A 20,351-nucleotide genomic window follows, 5' to 3' on the forward strand; every position below is an offset into this window, starting at 1 on the left:
CCAAACACCCACCCCCAAACAAATTTTTGAAAACAGGTTTGTAAAATTTGTTTTAAAAATAGGTCTTTTAAAGTCGGATTCCCTAGACTTAAAGTGATATATATGTATTTACATGCGGTTTCCCATATATCAATAATCTAAAAAGTTGTGGGTCTTTCCACAAATAATTAACATGGAATGCACCATCAAACGAATTAAGCACCAAGATTTCCTATGATGTAGCTTAGTGGAATGAGAGTAAAGCCTTATAGATCTAAAACCTAATCGAGAGCATGGTTTCTTCTTTGTCCTCCTACTGAAGGGAATGCCAAGTAAATGAACATGAGAAAATTGATGGTTGTGGAAGATCGTAGGATGTGGATAATTTTGAGAAGGGAAAAATGGAAAAAATGAAAAAGTGTCAGGTGGCTTGTCCTTGGGTGTTACTTCTTCACTAGTTGGTTTTAGATAGTTATGAAGCATAGGAGAAACACCAAGGTCAAGTACAAACTCAATGGTTCTTTGAAAAGGTAGAGAGATGCAGGAACATTCGTGATGGAAGGTGAATGAGTGACATGAGGATGTGAGGTGGGTGAATGGTGTTCAACTAGTGTTCTTAGGTCTATATCATGAGGAGGCCTTGAGATATGCAAGACATTCCTCAATAGGTGGGTAAGAAGAATCAACTTTGGGATAAAGGGCAAAAATTCTTCTTCCGTCATGGCGTCAAAGAGATGAATGGATGTCAATAGGAGAGAACTTCGCTTGGCGGCAAAGAAGGGTTGCAAAAGAGTCGAAGGAAATCCTCCTTGATGTTATCTACGTCTAGGGAGTAGAAATTGTGATCCTTGTCTTCTTCCATAAGAGGGGTATCTACTAGTGTGGGGACTAAAGTGTGGCCCACACTAATGTGAGGTACAAAACTCTCAATGGACTTCACTTCTCCTTCTATAGGCAAACCTAGTTGTCCCCTTTTTGTCTAAACATGTTAACTTCTACGAGAAAGATTTCCAAAAGAAAGAGTCATTGAGCCATCCCGACAATTGATTTGGGCATTGGCGGTTGCCAAGAAAAGGGCATACTAAGATGATGGGAATGAAATCATGAGCAACTTCCGTGTCAAGAATAACAAAGTCAATTTGGATAGTAAAATCCTGAACTTTAACGAGAATATTTTCAACTACACCCTTGGGATACTTAATAGAGCGATCGATAATTTAGCTGCAAAGTCATTTTGGTTGGTTGAAGTTTTGTTAGACCTAATTGTTTATATAAATAAAAAGGGAGTAAGTTAACACTTCGCCCCGAGGTCTAATAAAGCGGTTGTTATGAAGGTATCACCTAAGGTGCATTATCTGATAGGGACGACGGGGTCCTTGTACTTAACAATTCCGTTATGTTAGGATAAAAGGGATATTGTTATTGGATTAAGAATGCTTGCGTGGGGTATGTTGGTTTTCCTCTTCTTGGTGCACAACTCTTTTAGAAACTTAAGCGTGTCTAGGTAGACTTTTTATAGCTTCTAGAAAAGGTAGGTTTATAGTCAAATTTTTAAACACTTCCCTAATCTCATCAAAATTCTCGTCATTTTTAAACCAACTAGTCTTTGGGGATATGGTGCTTTATCGCTATTTTTTATGAAGGGATAAAAGTATTATTAGGCTTTGCTTTATCTCTATCCGTTTTCCATCTAGGTATCCATATTGGAACCTCTAAGGTGTAGGGTCTTCACTTTCTATTATTGGATCTTGTAATGTTTTCCCTTTTGGTTGTGGTTTAAGCTGGTACTTCTACGGTTGTAGGGTCTTGAGTTTCTATTATAGTATTTGGTATGACATCATTTTTAGTTTTGGGTAATCTTTAGGCATAGTCACTTGGTTATCAACTACTGCATACGAGCGAAGGGTAGTAACTGCCTGTAGGTCCCCTTGGTTTATATTACCATTACATTGAATACTTTTTATTTCAAAGCGGTGTTTGTTGACTTAGGATTAGGCATTGCTTGACTTGGAAACACACCGGTTTTGGTTATTATTTTGGTTAGAAGACATGTCAATAACCTTTTGGCACAAAAGACGCATCATTTGCATCGTTTGTTTCATCATATTAGAGTTTTGATCATCGATCTTTCATCAAGTTGGAGTTTTGTTGCATAATTTGATTTTGTTTCTCCAACAAGGTCACTACTACTTTGTGCGTAGATGGTTGTATTGGAATTAAAGCTTGTTGGCGTTCATGTCTTGATGTTGATAGTTACGGGTTATGGGTACTAAACCTCTATTACGGTCACCTAAGTTCCCTTGTCCTTGATGTTGAGTTAAGCGGGTTGAAGTGTGGTGGTTGTGGTGGTGTTTGTGCATAGACAAGAGGACAATAGAAGTCGGAATGCTCAAGACTACAAATGAGACATTACAACGAAAGTAGAGTTAATGTTCATGGCTGGAGTGGGTTGTTGTTGAGCAGAGATGGCATCTACCTTTTTAGTGAGGGCATCGATAAGAGTTTTAAGCTTCGGGATCATGTTTAACCTCAAGAGAAGGAGAGGGCCGGGAGGAATCGTTACCTCCCGATTGTTGTTCCTCTTAGATTGATCTTCTAAGAATGTATAAGCCTCCAAGGCTCCTTTACTAAGAAAACTACCCCGGACATGATATCTAGAACCTCCTTATGATAATGTGAAAGCCCCTTGAATAAAGAGCGAACAAAGCGTGTCTTTTCGCGAAGATTATGATCGCGGGCATTCAATGAGAAGATCGATTGAAACGATTCGAGTGCCTCTGAAAAGGATTCATGAGGATTTAAATTTGAAGAAATGAATCTTGTGAAGCATTTCATCTGTCTTTAGTGGTGGGTAAAATTGTTCCATGAACAATTGAACAAGTTGAGCCCATGAGTCCACGAGTTTGGCGTTTGGGCAGTTAACCAAGACGCTAGCCTTGTAAATTTAGGGTGAAAGGAAACACCCTAAGTTTAACTTGATCCGGACTTACGCTAGGATGATGGAATGTAGTGAGAACTTGGTCTATCCTACGATCTTTGGTAAGGCTTCTCGTGGTCTAAACCATGAAAAACCGGTAACAAGTTAAATATATTAGGGGGATTTGAAAATCCCCCACTGGGTCTACAAGAACGATGCGACTTAGGGCCATCGTTTAGGGCTTTATAAAAATCAGAGAGAGGAGTCTCTTGTTCTTTAGCCATTGATGCAGGTGTAGTGTGTGAAATTCTAGATAGGCGTGTTATATTTATTTCTACGAAAAACAAGCCTGATTATACTAGAATTAAAACTCCTCTGACAGAAGAGGCGAGGGAGTGGAAGAAGGAGTACTGAATGCCTCCTTTCTACAGCGTTTGAATAGCGTCTTGTATCTGCAGCGATTTCGGTGTATTTAACAAGTTAGAAACACTAAATAACTTTAAGGAATAAAAATTTGCATTTTTCTGTGAAAATTGGGCTGTTCACACTGAATTTTCCCTTGAGGGCGCGAGTGGGCGCGAGTTGGGCGCGAAGTGCCCCTGTTTTTGTCGAATGTCCGGTGTTTTGGGCGGGTCGCGCTCGGTTTGGGCGCGGGTCGCGCTCCAGGGTTTTCAAGTTTTAGGCCTTTTATCGTACTCCAAAAAATCTGAAATTTTTACAGTAATTTGCTAAGACGTCTATCAAGTAGCCTGTAAAATTTCAGATCAATCGGAGCTGTGAAAGTCCCTCTACAGCCCTTCAAAGTTTGCGAAACGGTTTTCGGACACAATACAAACAACCGAATGGTTAACCCATCAAAAAAAATCCAAAAATTGCCAAATTTTTACTGGAGACTCCTGACAGATCCTACTTGTTCCTGTAAAAAATTTAGAGCAATTGGAGTTCTACAACCTCTCCTTATTGGATGGTGTTTCAGATATTAAGTGTTTGCAACACTGCAGAAACACACTGGAAACACTCTACTATTTAGGAGGTCAAAACAAATCAAAACTCATCAAATTTTTTTACTACAAACTCCTTAGTTAGGATAGATACTCCTGTAAAAATTATAGAATTTTTTAGAACTCCTAAGTAACCTTACTCGTCTGTTTTTCAAGAACATACGGTGTGAAAACTGAAATGCAGCACTGTAAAGATCGTATTTTTTTCACAAGGTAAAACAACTTTGAAAAATCTGAAAATATTCCAGTAAATCAACAACACATTAAATAATATGTATGAAAATTTTCAGAATTTTCGAAAATTTAGAAATACCTTCACCGCAGTGTTTTTCTCTGTGAATCCGCAGCCCCTATGCGAAGCGATTGAGCGGTTCGAAAATTCAAGAAACAAGAATGAAAAATTAAAAGGGTGGGTGGGTAGAGAATGGGGGATTGCCCCTTGGATTCAAGCAATTGAATTCTTGTCTTGAGCGAGATTAAGATGGCAAGCCATTTGATAACCCGTAAAAACAGTCAAATCCTAAATATTAATGCTACAAGAACACTAATACGTAATCCTACCGTTCTTACGTTTAAATCAATTATTCTTACTCTCAAAACATAATCATGAAATATAATGAGTAAGGAATTCGTTCCACTCTTAATTCTCAAGACTTAAACAAATTCAATTGATCCAACCCAAAAAGAACAATGGTGAGAGTGATGTGTTTGGTGTTTAAACTAAAACTAATTATAAATTTAAGACAACTAAATCTAAAGATTCTAACTTTATGAAATTTAACAAACAATAATTAAAATCTAACATCAATAACTACGAAAATGACTAACAACCAAGAAATGAAATTAGATCTAAGCAATAGATAAATGACAAAATCGAATTTGATCAATAATAAACTACTTGATTTATCTAATGAAGCAATAACAATATTTTAATACTTTAAATTAAAACAAGGGAAATGAAAACTAATAAAATGGAGATTCAAAACTAGATCTAGATCTAAAACTAATCTAGATCTATCTTTTCTAACCCTAAACTCCATTAACATTAGCTTCCTAACCTAACCTGCCATTAACAAAGAGTCAAGCTTTTGTTTTATACTTCGGATCCAAAATCGTGCATGGGCTTGGAGCCATGTTTTTGGGCGGAAAATCGGGCCCAAAACCCAATTTCTTTAGTCCAAAATGGGCTCTTCATCTGCAGTTGGCTTCGACAGATGTTTCGTCTATTTCTGCTCCTCTGATTGGGCCAAGGCTTCGACCATTGGAAATCTCTTTTCGAGGCGGTCGTTTTGACATAAGGTAGGCCCAATTCGGAGTCCGAGTCCAAAAGATATGGCATTAGGAAGTTCTCACTGACTTTTGCTCATTTATCTCGCTAAAGTGGCACATTTCGCACATAATGGACTTTGAAGCCACGAAATGTATAAAAACACGTAATCGAAGATTAACTCTTACTTATTATTCACATAATTGGTCTAATAGTATGATTATTAAGGGGTTAAAACTACAATTTTGGGCTCTTATCAGCCCTCTCACGGCTGATTGAAGTATGTATCGATCAATTTCAGCTCAAGTTTGCAAGTCCGGATGTCATACAAGAGAACTTCCACGACGTGATGGTTCGTAGATAAAGCGGCAAATGCCTCCCTTGAGTTCTTTGAACCTAGCAGATTTGCACCCTTCAAAAGAATGTGTCGAACCACGATATTGAAGACGATTCCACAACCGCACCTCATGGGACCTAGAAGAGAGCAAATGGGCCGGACCACCGAAGATTTGAATGAACAAATGTGATTTGGTGACTCCCATTACTTTCCAACATATTACCACTATTCGAAAGTCGAAAATCTTGAGGTCGCCGAATGGTTGCCAATTGCAATTTGAGAGGAGTCCCCAGGAAAGTTAAGCATGTCAAAAGGGCATCATCCCAAGTATGCGAGGCACGAATCTGGTAGTAGACAATAAACCGACGATCTACGGCTTCCATGAATGCCACCATACCGGTTTCGAACTCACGTGTGCTCAGCCTAGCCGATAAATTTGCAGGTGCATCAAAGCTATGCCTTGATTCAGTACATGTGTGTGGGTGTAATAATGATAACGGAGGTAAAGTGGTAATAGGAGTTGGACATTGGTGATGCTGATGTTTCAGATACTGCACGAACAACATATTATGCGTCATTTATATGACAATTATGATGGAATTTCTAGTGAGTTGTGACGGTAGAAATAACTTTTACAAAGGCAAAGACAACATATCCGTGGATTGGAACTAAAACTTGGAATTTCAACTTGACCATGTTTAAATCAAAGGCGTATTAATAAAACTCCGCAATTGGGAGAATAGAGTTGCAAATAAGGAGTTTGATATTCACACTCACAAAATAAGATATTGGTGCAAACACCACCCTCCAAAGAGTCCTAACAACCCACCAAAGAAAGGGATGCACATTCCAACAAATCTTTGTGGAAAAGCTGTAATATATATCATCATGAAGATAGCTTAGTACCAATCCAATGCCATATACTAAATTTTAGTTTAGGCCGGTTCAATGAGTCAAAATTCATATGTACTTGCTGTGTGGTGTGGATGACGGATGACCACTAACCTTGGCGACTTCTCTTAATTCTCGAGGGGTCTCTCTTGGACTACAACTGGCCGAGAGCTCCCACCGGAGGTATGGGCCCGTCGAGATTTGTAGTCGTTGAGGATAAGAATCATGTTCGTTGGTGCTCGGATTCAACTTGGGAGACTGGTGCTTTGAAATGCTATCTTGGTGGTTCTTGCTCCCCGACCGTAGTTGGTGCATCAATGAATCTAACTGGCAAAAACTTAGAAATAGCAACTTTTTGGGCCGGGAAGAATAGGGCATAGATGTTTTGTTTGAAGATATGAGGAAATAAGATCCAGTAGATCCGTGTGTTAGAGCGTAAGGAAGCATACTTTTTTTGGATTGGTTTATTTTGCCATGTCACAACTTAGAAAAGACAATAACAACCATTGGATGGAGTCCATACGGCCCCACACCATTGCTTTTTATTAGATAGATATATAGCGGCACGGGAGGCAGATGCAACTTTTCAGTTAGAATTCTACTACCAAAAGAGTTAACTCAATTTGTTTTTACCGGAGTTTATTGAAATCCGGTCTTTTTTAGGGGTAGACTGGAGATTTCATCTTCCCGGTCTTTCTAGTTAATCTGGTTCCCTTTAATATATTTTTTTGTTATTTCATATTTTTCCTACTTTATTATGGCGTGCCGCTTTAATTTACCTTTACAAATTGTCCCGAAAAATCCGGCTATAATATCTCGACAAGAAAAATACAACCCTCCTCCTCGTACATTATTATTCCACACCAAAAAAAAAATGTCTCAGCCGCAGCTATCTACCACTTCTAACGGTAACAGGTGCAGCAGTAGTTTTACCGTTAAAGCAGCCCAAACTACTAGTGCCACTGAAAAGAAAACAGCAGATGAGGACAGAATGCTTGTGGGTCCCACTTTCTGTTATTAATTCCATTTTCTTTATCTTTTTTATTTGGTTAAATAATTAATTTGTTTATATATATATATAAAGGTTTATGTGCCGCCGCATCCGTTGATAAAGCATTGGGTTTCTGTTTTGAGAAATGAGCAAACTCCTTGTCCCATTTTCAGTAAGTTTTTTTTACGTAATAGTAAAATGTTGGTATTGTTATTATTTTAATTGTTTTATGTTATTATTTGTTGAATTAGAGAATGCTATGGCGGAATTAGGGAGGCTACTTATATATGAAGCTTGCAGGGATTGGCTGGTGAGTTGATAAATTTTTGGTCATGGCGTGTTTTATATTGTTATTTGTTTGGACTTTGGACTTACATTTTTAATGTTTGATTGTTTCTAGCCTACTGTAACTGGGGAAATTCAGTCACCTATGGGGGTGGCTTCAGTTGAGTTTATTGATCCAAGAGAGCCTGTGACGGTTAGTGCCTAGAAATTTTTATACTTTGTACTATATAGTTTTGGTGTTGACTTCTCAAGCCTTGATTTGGTTCTTGGCATTATTGCTTTGCAGATTGTTCCAATCTTGAGAGCTGGTCTTGCTCTTGTTGAGCATGCATCATCAATCTTGCCGGCAACAAAAACATATCATTTGGGTATGGAGTAATATGCGTATGGTTGAATTGTTGGATTTTAGGGTATGCAACTTGTATTGTATGGGCACAATAAAATGGAAGGCGTACCTGTGTTGGTCTCAGAGTTCTGTGTACAGTGTACTTAAGTTTTGCTTATCTAGTGTAGTGTAACTTGCTAACTTTGAGTCAGATGCTAGGTACCCAGGTCATTGTGGAGTTGTCTTTTGGGATATATATATGAAAAGAATGGGGTTTACAAATATCTGGAGTGGTATCAGTGCCCAGCATTTATTATTTTTACAACTTAAAAGGTCTTTAACTTTTGAACTCAAATTTCAGAATTTTCTTAATGTTCCATGGGCCATGTTACCCCTCTCCATCCCCACCCCAGCCCCACCTTTCTCCTTTTAATGGATTCTCAGATTCCTTTTGCATTCACTCATTTATTAATTTCTTTCTCTTTTATGGTTTCGTTATAGTTTATAATGGCAATTCCTTTTTCTTTTTCTTATATAAAGGTATAAGTAGGAACGAGGAGACTCTGCAACCATTTATATATCTCAACAAGTAAGTATTCTAGCTTCAATTGCCTTACGTTATTTTCCTATCACATTTGCTATTTTCTGTTTATCCTTGTGCTCCCAGAGCATATAGATAATGATGCTCTCCACAATTTGTGTGTGTGTTTTTTTAAAAATAATTTAGAATTTGTTAGAACGCTGATCAGAAAGAAAAAGGTGTCGCAGTACACATTTTATTTGACTAACTAACCTAAAATCTTACTCAAGCCTTTCTCATTCATGATGAGTCATCTCAATTCTTAGATCTATTATGGATATTCTTTACATTTGAAAGGAAGTGACACTTACTCGGCCTTTTGGCTAAGATCAAGTGTAAGGAAGTGCGCTTCAATCTAACAAAGAAAGTACCCTTGAACCCCTGAATCTCACAAAGAAAGTATGTATGAAACTCCAGCAGAGAAAAGTTTGAAGAGCGTTGGAAGATTGCCCAAAAAATTTAGGATGTTTTGTTCTCACTCAACTTGTTTCAATGCCAACAAAGAGGTGATAAACTCCATTTTTCAGGGGTGGTGGGTGAAGACTGAAAAGTGATAAACACCAAAAAGTACCGCGTTGCAGATACTTGATGTCTCATTTTAGATAGCATGATTTAAATAGCCAAAAACATGTGTTCAGGACACTTGCTGTGTTGCACGGGCACGGCTGAGACACAACATTTTCAGTTAAAATACGGAGTGTCCGAGAAGGGTACGGCTTCCATTTTGAAGTACCTGCGCAACGCAGGGCACACATGTTAGACAAAGAGTAGATAGGGTGATAAACGCCAAAAAGTATCATGTTGCACTTCTATGCCGTGTCCAGTGTCTGTGGACACATGACTCAGATATGACACCGACACTTCTAGATGAAGAGGTGCAGGATGGTGTACCTTAAATAAGATAGGACCCAAAGAAACATAAAACATTAGATTTGAAATCCTATATCTACCAAATGTTACTTATCTTTTCTATAATCTTCTTGTCAATTAGTTTTTGTAATAAAAGAAATTAAATTGAAGTTAAATATTAACTGTGTCCGCAAATCTGATTTCTTAGACCATGCCACGTCTGGATCTCCAGACCGGTGTCTAAATGGATACCCGTACTCCTACCCGTACCCATGCATCAACGTCTTTTTTCCTTGTTAAAATGGACCATACGTTGTTTGAAAACATTAGTGCCTCATATTCCTATTTCCTAATTTCTTCCTTAGTTTCCCCTAAGAAATGTCTTAATGCGTTCTCCTTGTGTGTGTTACAACCTGACGTCTTTACCATTGATAATCTATGGAAGCTGTTTTTTTTTTGTTTTTTTTTGGGGGGGGATCGTTGTTTGCTTTTCTTTATATCTCTAGCAAGTTAGTAATCCATACTGCTATTTTTGTCAATATAGATTATGGTACATTGTGGGGTTGGCTGGCTTCGCTTGGGTCGCCTCAGATTAATTGTCGTTTCCTCTAACAGCTATGCCTGCTTTAGGGCCTCCTTTTTATTTCCCGCAGAAGTTGTGCTGAGCTTCATTCTTTAGTCTTTGCACCATTGTTGGGGAATATGGCTTGAGCATATAAGCTTCAGCTTTTTATATAAGCAGTGGAGTGAGTTTATTAAAGGGTGTTGCATTTAAGATATTAGCATATAGTTAATCGTCATTTTGGTACCAGACTTTCTTGTAAATCCTTTTCCTTTTTGATATATGCCCCCTTGTGTTACTTTATTCGTACTTTTTCATGTTTTCTATCAATAAAAATTGCTAGTTTTTCATAAGAAACTAGATTGTACTGGTATTTTGATGAGCAACCTTTCTGTTCAACTTGTTTATCCGTAATCTGCAGAATCTGTTGTCATATCTGAGTATTAATCTTGATTTAAATTAACTATGGTAGATATGTACGAGACTACGAGTTGACAGCTATCTGAATATAAGGAGGATATTGGCACCACCACATGTTTATGTTTTCCTCTAGACCAAACATAGTTAGCAATTTAATGGGCCTCATTTGTCACTGAGAAACTGGACTTCAAAAGTGCAAAAAATAAAATAAAATAATAAAAAGATGGAAAATAAAAAACACTCGGATTTCATCTACCTATCTTTAGTAACAGAGGGCACTTGCAGTTTCGGCTTTGTCCGAATATTGTTGTCAGCTTGTCAATCTCCTTGCAAAGTTGCCCATGACTTCTGAAAACCTTGTTCTTCCACTAAATGTTTGTAAATAGTTTTGGTAAGGTTATAGTAGAACTCTTAATATATTGAAAATAACAAAAGTATTTCTTATATAGGGTCTTAGTCTCTTAATATAAGGAGAGTAGACATACTACTAGTGCAGTAGTGCTACCTACTCGATGTGGGACTAAAATCCATATTCTAATATGCTACTTCTCCAACAGTTACATTTGTCATGTCATAATTATGCCCTTCATCCATAGAGCTATGTTTTAAAGGCAGCACCAAGGTGGCCCAAGGCGGCAATCTTTAATGTAAAAATGTATGGTTGTTGTCAAAGTCGTTGCTAAGGCGACCCAAGGCATTAGTTGGGTAACCTAGCAAGCTGCCAAGCCGCACATCATAGCTATAAAGCTAGCAACTGAGTGGACAGAGCTAGCTTGCTGGAATATCCCATATGTTTTTACACTTGCTGTCAGTTTCTAGATCAACACGGTAACACAACACCCCCAAACACGCACACACTTTAAAGGTTGATGTTTAAAATGCTTCTGCTTCTGAAGCATTCCCAATGCAAGGTGGCCATGTTAGGGGAGTGAGTGAAACTCATCCAGTTGGTGCTGATGTGGCGCTGAAGTATAGGCAAATATAGTTACCTTGCATTGGTAATTCCCTGAAGCATTGATGTGAGGGGTTGCTTAGGTGGATCCATATTAAAAGAAGTTTGATTGATCCTTAAATTGTTCATTGGAAAAAGTATCATTTCGATAGGAGTCGATGAATCATAGTTTTTAATAGAAAAAAATAGATTCTGAATCACATAATTTTATTTATTGTCATACACCCTCGTAGAGTTAAATATCAATCAACATTTCTTTTGTGTAACCATCTAATCGAGGAGCACGTACCTTGGGGTTTCATGATCCGAAAATCTTACAAAATTGATTTGAAAAGAAGTCCTCAATTTATACGTGGAATGTGCATACATGCCGCTACTCCAAATTAGTCTTAGGTGGGAGAGAGCTGAAGCTCCAAAGTCCAAACAACAAATGGTCAGCTAGGCTTTTTGAGTCAATTTCAAAAGCTAAGTTTACTGTCTGGCAGCCACCGCCCAGTAGTCAGTCCTGTGGGAAAAGCTTAACGGAGTTATTCTCCTTCGATCTCCTCTTGTGGTGTTTTTACTCCATTTTCTGTTCATTGCTTACTAAAGAGTTCATCTATCGTATTAGTATATGAGGGCGTCCGAGCGTGTGTTTTCTTTTACTTCAGTTGATCATGTGAAGTTTTCAATTAGTTTATCTACATTTGCAGATTACCAGAAAAGCTTCCTGAAGGATCTCGTGTACTTGTTGTAGATCCAATGCTGGCAACAGGTATTTTAGTTTATTTAAGTGTCATCGAAGCTTGCAGCAAGTCTATCTTGTACAGTTGTTCAGTATACTTGATGTTTGCTTTATAGATGAAAATCCCAAAACAGATCATAGCAACAAAAAGAAAAACTCGATTTCGGAATTTAATAGTATTCATGATTGTCCTCTGAAATTATTTCCAGGTGGCACAATAGTCGCAGCACTTGACCTGTTGGGTGCTTGTGGAGTTGCCCACAAGCAGATAAAAGTGGTAAGTCATTGTTTTTACCAATGATGTGTTAGCTTCTTTCATTATGAAGTGGTAAAACTTTTTAACGTCTGGAACGACTAGTGTAGTAGTTCACCTTATTATTCCTGCCGATTATGCCTCTTGAATTGAAGAAGAATGTTACTATGTCAAAATAGCGAGTGGCTAGACACGTGAGAGTCAAGGTGAGGACTTAAGTAAAACTTAGGCCTTCAATTACCAAGTAACTGCTCACTTTATTAGTTTATTTAAAAAGTGTTACTTCAGATCCCAGAATCGACAATAAATTAATGTCTCCCTGATGAGTTGAACTTGGAGACTTGATGCATTTGTTATATGCAGATATCTGCTGTAGCTGCTCCACCGGCTCTTCAGAAGCTCAGTGAGAAATTCCCTGGGTAAGTTATTGCCAGTTTAGTTCAGATGTCATAACCAATGCGATTTCATGTTTTGCAAATTAGCATTTGATGGATACTTTCTGAATTACAGGCTTCAAGTATACACAGGAACAATTGATCCCACTGTTAATGAGAAAGGGTAATATTTTTTTGTACTGATTTGCATGCTATGGGTTGCTGGAATCGCCTGTCACTGAATAAAATAGGGCAATACTTGAGTTTATTCCAACTGAGACCTAAAGTTTAATATATTTTTCAGGTTTATCATACCTGGACTGGGGGACGCAGGAGACCGCAGTTTTGCCACCTGAAGCACTGCAAGCATGCTTTGAGCTGATGATTCTTCTCCACTCCGGAAAATCACATTTTTGAGATTTTGAGCTTTTGTAATGGTAGTTGACTTTTCACTGGCGAGCCCGCTTAACAGGCGTTATCCCCTTTAGGAAAATAAAAAGTATTATTTGAAAAAATATGTTGTTTTGATCATATTTGCTTAGTGGATTTCTTGAGGCAAGCACTGAAATCTACCCGAGACGATTTATATTCAACTTATCAGTGTGAATTCACGAAGAAAGAAAAAAGAACTAGCTGTGTGATAAACAGAGTGAGATGAATTTATAAAACAGAGTTTCCTAACATCTTTAGCTGTTGTTGTTAGTTGTTGTTGTTTATTCTTACTTTCTCGCTATTCTCGCATCAAGCTATAGGTATATTCAAACATTTTGGTTCTCTGTGACCATTAAAAAATTATTCATCAAATTTAACATAACGACAGCTGAATTGGCAAGCCAACTTTAGTGCAATCTCCAAAGCAAAACCTACGATTTCCACACTGCAAATTTTCTGTAGCTGCTCCACCGTTCTCCGTTGTTTTTGTGTGCATTTGCAGCTCCACAACCAAATGCACCACAATCTAAGTTAATCATCACACGTTATTGTTTAGAAAACACTTTCCATCAACCAAATGCTTTTTTTTTTTTTTTCGATAAACAATCCATCAACCAAATGCACCACAAGTATTAGAAAACAATGTAGTTGAATCACTGTATTTTATGAGGATCCCACTTATCATTTGATTCCAAATTTCCAACACTCTAGTTATATATTAGGGGCAATGTGCAAAATCAGATCATCTCGTGCTAACCAACTAGTGTATAGGATTAAACATCTCATACTTGAAAATAATGGTTGTAAAGGTGTGATTTGATATTCCCTTACAAACAGTCTCTGGGGGACTGGTATGGATGGATGGGTGAGACCGAGTTCGGCTTTGAGAGCGAACTGCCTACGTATCTCACTCTGGGTTCTTGGGGTCAAAGTGGAATCAGGTCTGGCGTAGTTCATAGGAGAGGTATTTATAGAGATTGAAAGTGTATCCTAACCCTCCATGTGTAAAGGATGTCACCAACGTGGGGTGTGGATCATGGGAGCTCGTGAGAAATATCTACATAGGTCTGCTGTGATGATGAGGAGTGGCAGTCTGGGCAAGTAGCTTTGCGTCGCGGACCCGATGGATCGATCGGGATGAGATGATGAAAGCAAGTACACCTTCACCATGATTGCTTATGGATAGGGGGTCCGTGGTCATCGCCGGGCGAAGTTCGCATGATGTTGCGACCGTCCCGGCGGGGCGATGTTGGCTCTCATGGATGCGAGACGAGACCATAGGTCGGTGTATTAGTTCCACCATGTTAAGCGTCTTTGGATAGAGAATATCACTCCCCTATTACCCCCTCGGTAGGGTTGTGATAACGACCGACCGAGAGAGAGAACGGTGGCACGCGCGTACTATGTGATAGGTGGGAATCTGCCACGATCAGTGTAGAACAGCTAGTGTTAACCGCGTGAGCTAGTTGGTGCGATCGTGACGCGCAAAGACGCGATGATCCGAAAGCGATTGCGAGAAGAAAACGCGGGCGACCGCTTTTTTGGGATGTGAAAAGACAAGACAGTTGTTTGGAAGTCAGGTAGGCTAGGGCTAGGTGTAATCATAATGCCTTGGAAACTGGAGGGGCGGTTGTTCAAAAATTTTACTTGCTTGACTGAGACTTCATTTGGCTGCTTCGTCTGGTAGAGAGAACTTCATTAGCGCATCAATCTTCAGGTTAGTTCTCTGCCATTTTTGAACCCGTTTCCCTTGTTTGGTGCTAAGCTTCTGTGCTAGAGTTGTTAGGGTACTCTGTTAGATACTAGTAGCTAGATTTGTTAAGCTTAGAGGAGAAAGATGTCGGATTCCGATGACACTCGTTCGAACGAGGTTCGTGAAGTTTCCCTCGGTTGGGAAGATGAGGAGGAGACAGACGAATCAGTTGGTATGCTGGGTGAGGGTGATGGGGATGAGGCTGTGAGTGAGGAAGGCGATGCTCGATCTGCTCCTGTGGTTGCTGACGTTAGCACTTCAGGACGCGGTGAGAGGTCGTATTCGAGCGAGCTGCCGCCTAGGGCTGTGGATAAACATGCTTTGAGGGCGTTTCCATATCTAAGGAAGAGATATGGTATAAACGTGGACGGTCTGGAGATCCACGAGCCTGAGCGAGGCGATTTGGTCTTTGGCGAGAGGTACGTCCCACCGCACCACGGGGTGATCGTCTGTGAGGGGCAGCTGAGGGCGCATATGACGATACCATTTTCGAAGTTGGTTTGCGAATTTTTGAACCGTTGTGGGCAAAAAGCGCAATGCGGTTCGTGGGTAACACATGGCGGTTGTTGAAGGTGTTCGACGACGTTGAACGCCACCGTGAATACCGGATCGGGTCGCCGATATTATTGAGCACTTCACTTTGAAGCGATCTAGGGCATATAACTTTAGCTTGCAAACCCGAAGCTACTCGCCCGCCTCGCTCGATGGAGTGAGTAACGAAGTCTTGGGATAAAAGACCGTTCCTGTTAGTCGGTAACTACTGTGCGAGCGGGTTTAGTGTGGACAGGAAAACGTGTGATTTTACTGGTGGGTACCAGTACGTTTTCTTAGGTTTCACGCTGATATCGACTGATCCTGTATTGATCTAACATTTGTTATTTTGTCTTTTGTACGCGGATACCCGCCCCCGCGCAGAGACGAACCGAAAGCGTTGATCGAGAGCTTCGCTTAGTCGACTTCGGGTGAAAAAAAGTTGTTGCCGAGGTCGCCGGATTCTTTAAGGAGCGTGGAGGGCCTGCCGTTCGGAAGAGAAGGGAAGCTCAGAAAACAAGGGCTCGTGGTAAGGGAGCGTCCAAGGAACGTGTTATGGAGAAGCGTGGGAGTGATCTGGTGACCAGAGAGGATAGAAACCGGGGCCGTACTGGGGTGAAGCGACCCCTCGGGGGTGCTGGGGCCTCCGGGTCTGGATCGGGGAAGGGTCGGGAGGATGCTCCTTTTGATGTGGAGGACGCTCCCTCCGACATTCCGGAGTACCGACCTGCTAAGACTGCGAGGGTGGCCCAGACCGCACAGGGTGGTGAGGTGCGAACGGGTGGGAGGGCAGCTCGCAACCCGAGGTCGAGGCCGATGCCCGACTTCAGCGTCCTAGTTGAGGACGGCCCGGAGGTTGCCCCGGAGGTTGCCCCGGAGGTCGCTCGACCCCGGGTTGTTGGAGATGCCTCAGGCAAGATGAAGGGGAAGGTTGGCTCAAGAGATGCTGGTAAGGGGCAGTCCAGTACTGGCAAGGACGATCTGGAGCGCAACCTGATGTACATTGATGAGGTAACTGGGAAGAAGCGCTATGTGAAGAGGTCGGACTGCAGCTACAAGTCCGCACCCATAGCTGCTTGCTTGTTGGAGGGGATGACGCTTGATGGTGATAGGAAGGACCTTGATGCCAAGGAGCTGGAGTCGAATCTGAGAGGGGTGGATAAGGCGATTTGTCTGGTAAGTGGTCACGTTGTTACTGTTTGTGCTATTACTTATTGTACACTGTTGCTTATCGTTTGTTTGTGGTACTATGTGCGAGCTGCTGCAGCTGGTTGCTGGGTATCAGAAATTGAAGACAGCTGCACTGTTCGCTGAAATGGAGAAGTCGGAGGTCGAGTCCTTGAGGCTCGAGGTCTCTGATCTCCGAGCGATAGCTCAAACGGAGAAGGTGGAGCTGGATACTCTGAAGGCGCAACTGGTCACGCTATCTCTGGAGAGGACGTCAGCTGTGAACGAGGCGATTGGGCTGAGGCATGAGGTCGCTGATCTGAAGAAAAAGGCTGTTGCTGCTAATGCGTTCGCTGAACGTTGTAAAGCTACTGCGATGGAGGCGAGAGAGGCCTATCTTGCTATCCGTGCTGAAATAGAAGAACTGGAGGCGAGATACGGCGACCTGCCCGAGGAGCCAGCTCATGGACCTACAATAGACCGACAGGTCGATTCACTCGAGGTCGGTAGTCGGGTCCCCCGTCGTCGCTCTCCCCTGAAGGTGAGGTGGTTGCTGATCAGCCTCCTGTTGTTGGTGGTCTGGGTGGGACGCTAACTGAAGGAGTGGTGGCGTCTCCTGGTGATCCGAGCTGTTCCCAAGTGCTGACCGTCCCTCTTGTTGAAGGCTTCGATGATGTTATTTGAGCGGTCAATGTCTGGTTTTTGTGTTTGTACGCGGCCTCTGGCCTAAAACAATAGAGCTGTTTTCCTGGGGTTGCCCGGGCAGCTCGTCTTTTCCTTTACTTGTTTTATGATACTGATGTTTAGCTGGGCTGGATTTCCTGGGTAGACCCAGCAGCTACCGGGCTATCCGCTTAACCGAGGCTTAACCGTGGTCTTCAATTTTTGCCAATCGCTTTATATTAAGGACGTACTATTGGCTTTTGTCTCTCTTCCCTGCGTATCGTATGCCTGTTTGGTTTGTGTGCCTTTGGGCTTGCTATTGTGGTAGGTTATTAGAGCGTTCTAGGTTGGTGGACCTGTGCCACTCTTGAACTGTTATGCGTGCAGTTGGTCACAGCGTTCTCTAGTTACCCGGTATTGGTACGGCCGAACGCCCTGCGGAGCGATGGTCACCTCCATTCTGATGCGGCTTTGGCACGTGCAGCGGATATGACCGGTCTGTGAAATATGAAATGATGGTTGCCAGTTGGATTGGCGTTTGGCGTCTCGATGCCATAATGAGTTGCCTCGGGAAGAGACGTTTCACTTGCATAAATATAAACTGTTCGGGGAGAGCGACGACATTTGGACTTCCTGTTGCTGCTGTCTTTTCTCCTCTGAACTTGCTTGCTTTCTTTGGTCATCTTCTCAGGTATATTTTTCTTTCATTTTTATTTTTTTTTTTTTTTTTTTAATCGTGATGTTGGATGCTATCTCTCCCTCATTGGCTTTGTTTTGTTCCTTGTGCTTTAGTTTTTCCTATGGCTCGGTGTGACCCTTTTGTTAGGGGAGAAGGCAGTCTACGAGAGAGTTCTCCTCTACTGATGGAGGAAATGGAGTTTCATCCTCATGTGCACGGAGGACCGTGGGCAAGAGGAAGGCAAGAGCGCGTGGGCCCAAAAGCTAAACGCCCCCGAGGTCGTGGGTTTTAATCGAGGTATTTGATGGATCGTCGCCCCACCGGGAGGACGGGCCCTCGGGCTGCCGAAAGGGTAGATGACCTGGAGCAGGGGGGCCACGTCGCTAGTGGGAGCTCGAGCTCTCACGTTGGGGACGTGGGAAGTGAGTTCTTCTACGTCGGGAAGACGGGGAAGAGGCGTCTTTCAGAAAAGCGCCCGATCGCAGGCTTCCACTCGCGCTATAGCGACTAGTCCCCGAGGGGTATCGTGCTGGACGGGACAAAGCTGAGGTCGAGGACGAAGATATGGATACGCTCCTGGGGACCATGGACATGGCGAGCTGTTTGGTGAGTACGTTGTTTGTTAACTTTTTAGTCGTCCGCTTTGATTGATTTTCATTGTCTTTCCGTTCTTGTAGTTTCTTGCTGGTTATGATAAGTTGAAGAGTGTCAGGCAACGCCCGACATCGATGTTGATGCCCGAAGTCGAAATGGGATGTCCGCGAGCCGCTTTCGGGTGGTCGACAAGAAAAGGTTGGAGACTATGTCGGAGAGATGTCGGCCGTTGTCGATGAAAAATGCGAAACTTGTCGCGTCTCGTGGGCGATCGCAAGTGGAGATCGCGGAAGTCACCGAAAGTACGCCGGGCAATGCCGCAGGGTTGCCCGTGAAGGCTCGTAACGCGTATACCACCGCTCGTAGTGAGTACGCCTGCTGACGAAAGAATCGTCGCCTAAAAAGAAGGCAGATGGGGCTCAAGAGGCCGGTATGCGTGTTGTTGCTCATGAGCCGCCGTGCATGTTCCCTCAACAACCGCTCCCCGAGGATAAACATGTGGTCGCTGCTCCGTGATGCCGATTCTGTCGCTTCTGGTGAGAATTTGTTTTTGTGTTTGATAAGAACGTGTGTCTTCTTTGCCCCTACGAGGGTTAAACACTAGAGCTGCGCGCGGGCTTGCCCGAAAGATTCGCTTTTTGAATTTGAGAACCGGGTTTCCCAAAAGTGGCGGTTCGTTAACTTTGGTTTTTGTAATTTGGTAGCCGACCTGGATTTTCTGGGTAGACCCAGCAGGTCGGTGCTTTAGAGCTGATTTCACTGGATCCGAAATGTGTGTTCCTTTTGGTGAGTACTTGATTAATGCTATATACTTTTTGGTCTGATTGTTCATGGCTTTGATTCTGTCTATGGATTTTGCTTCTGAGATGTATTCTCGTTATATGTTAAGCTGGTATGATAATGCGCGGGAACGCGACATGTAAGTGTTTGATCTTTTTGGACGAAAGGGGACCGTGCCCCTGCGAGTTCGTGGGTTATGTTGCTCACTGGGAGCGTTCTTCTTTGGTTAACCCTAGGAGTGTCGGTCCTCGTCTAGTGAGGATCAAAGAGGCTATGAGCCTGTAAGCTCCTGAGAACGTCCTGCTCGTATGAGAGTTCGTTTTAGCCGCTGAGGGCGTAATGCTCCTGAGAGCGTTCTCGCTTAGTTGATCCTAGAAGTATAGGTGCCCAACTTAGCGAGACTCGGAGAGGCGATAAGCCTGTAAGCTCCTGAGAGCGTCCTGCTCGCATGAGAGCGTGTTTAGCCCCTGAGGGCGTTTCGCCTGAGAGCGCTCGCCGCCAGATGAGAGCGGCGGTCTAGCCCCCGAGGGCGTTTTGCTCGAGAGCCGCGTTCGCTGAGTTGATCCTAGAAGTATAGGTCCTCAACTTAGCGACTCCGGAGAGGCGATAAGCTGTAAGCTCTCGAGTCCGCCCCGCCGCTGAAGGCCCCGCCGCATGAGAGCGTGTTTAGCCTCTGAGGGCGTGGTGCTCCTGAGAGCGTTCTCGCTGAGCTGATCCTAGAAGTATAGGTCCTCAACTTAGCGAGACTCGAGAGGCGATAAGCCCGTAAGCTCCCCGAGAGCCCCGCCGCATGAGCGTGTTTAGCCTTTGAGGCGTGGTGCTCTCGAGCGTTTCGGCCGAGCTGATCCTAGAAGTATAGGTCCTCAACTTAGCGAGACTTCGGAGAGGCGATAAGCCCAGTAAGCTCCCCGAGAGGCGCCCCCGCCGCGATGAGAGCGTGTTTAGCCCTCCGGAGGGCGTGGTGCTCTCGGAGGCGCTCTCGCCGAGCTGATCCTAGAAGTATAGGTCCTCAACTTAGCGAGACTCGAGAGGCGATAAGCCTGTA

At 42.5% G+C, this 20,351-nt stretch overlaps 2 protein-coding genes and 1 long non-coding RNA gene across 3 annotated transcripts; 2 read left to right on the top strand and 1 right to left on the bottom strand.

Moving 5' to 3' along the window:
* The first annotated feature begins 6,959 nt into the window (after positions 1–6,959).
* Positions 6,960–13,390, top strand: UPP (uracil phosphoribosyltransferase). The gene is made up of 11 exons (XM_086576830.1): positions 6,960–7,389; positions 7,477–7,555; positions 7,635–7,693; positions 7,784–7,861; positions 7,955–8,036; positions 8,534–8,582; positions 12,049–12,110; positions 12,290–12,357; positions 12,697–12,752; positions 12,844–12,891; positions 13,012–13,390. Exons 1-11 carry the CDS (start codon positions 7,150–7,152, stop codon positions 13,061–13,063), a joined length of 873 nt encoding a protein of 290 aa, XP_086432956.1. The 5' UTR covers positions 6,960–7,149; the 3' UTR covers positions 13,064–13,390.
* On the bottom strand, positions 9,258–10,795 carry LOC147481397 (uncharacterized). The gene is made up of 2 exons (XR_015204245.1): positions 10,661–10,795; positions 9,258–9,306 (listed from the first exon to the last, which is right to left on the bottom strand). It is a non-coding gene; the product is annotated as an uncharacterized LOC147481397 (long non-coding RNA).
* Positions 13,391–15,879: 2,489 nt separating the features above from the next.
* LOC147481398 (uncharacterized) lies at positions 15,880–17,513 on the top strand. The gene is made up of 2 exons (XM_086578783.1): positions 15,880–16,599; positions 16,691–17,513. The coding sequence occupies exons 1-2, from the start codon at positions 15,979–15,981 to the stop codon at positions 17,183–17,185; spliced, it is 1,116 nt and encodes a 371-aa protein (XP_086434909.1). The 5' UTR covers positions 15,880–15,978; the 3' UTR covers positions 17,186–17,513.
* The last annotated feature ends 2,838 nt before the right edge of the window (positions 17,514–20,351 follow it).

The sequence above is a fragment of the Coptis chinensis genome, chromosome 8, assembly GCF_015680905.1.
Source record: "Coptis chinensis isolate HL-2020 chromosome 8, ASM1568090v1, whole genome shotgun sequence".
In the NCBI taxonomy this organism is placed as follows: Eukaryota; Viridiplantae; Streptophyta; class Magnoliopsida; order Ranunculales; family Ranunculaceae; genus Coptis; species Coptis chinensis.

Coding starts and splice junctions, on each gene's coding strand:
- UPP (XM_086576830.1), top strand. CDS start 7,150: ATGGCGTGCCGCTTTAATTTACCTTTACAAATTGTCCCGAAAAATCCG. Junction 7,556..7,634: donor AACTCCTTGTCCCATTTTCA/GTAAGTTTTTTT, acceptor TTGTTGAATTAG/AGAATGCTATGGCGGAATTA. Junction 7,694..7,783: donor AAGCTTGCAGGGATTGGCTG/GTGAGTTGATAA, acceptor GATTGTTTCTAG/CCTACTGTAACTGGGGAAAT.
- LOC147481398 (XM_086578783.1), top strand. CDS start 15,979: ATGGAGAAGCGTGGGAGTGATCTGGTGACCAGAGAGGATAGAAACCGG. Junction 16,600..16,690: donor TGGATAAGGCGATTTGTCTG/GTAAGTGGTCAC, acceptor GAGCTGCTGCAG/CTGGTTGCTGGGTATCAGAA.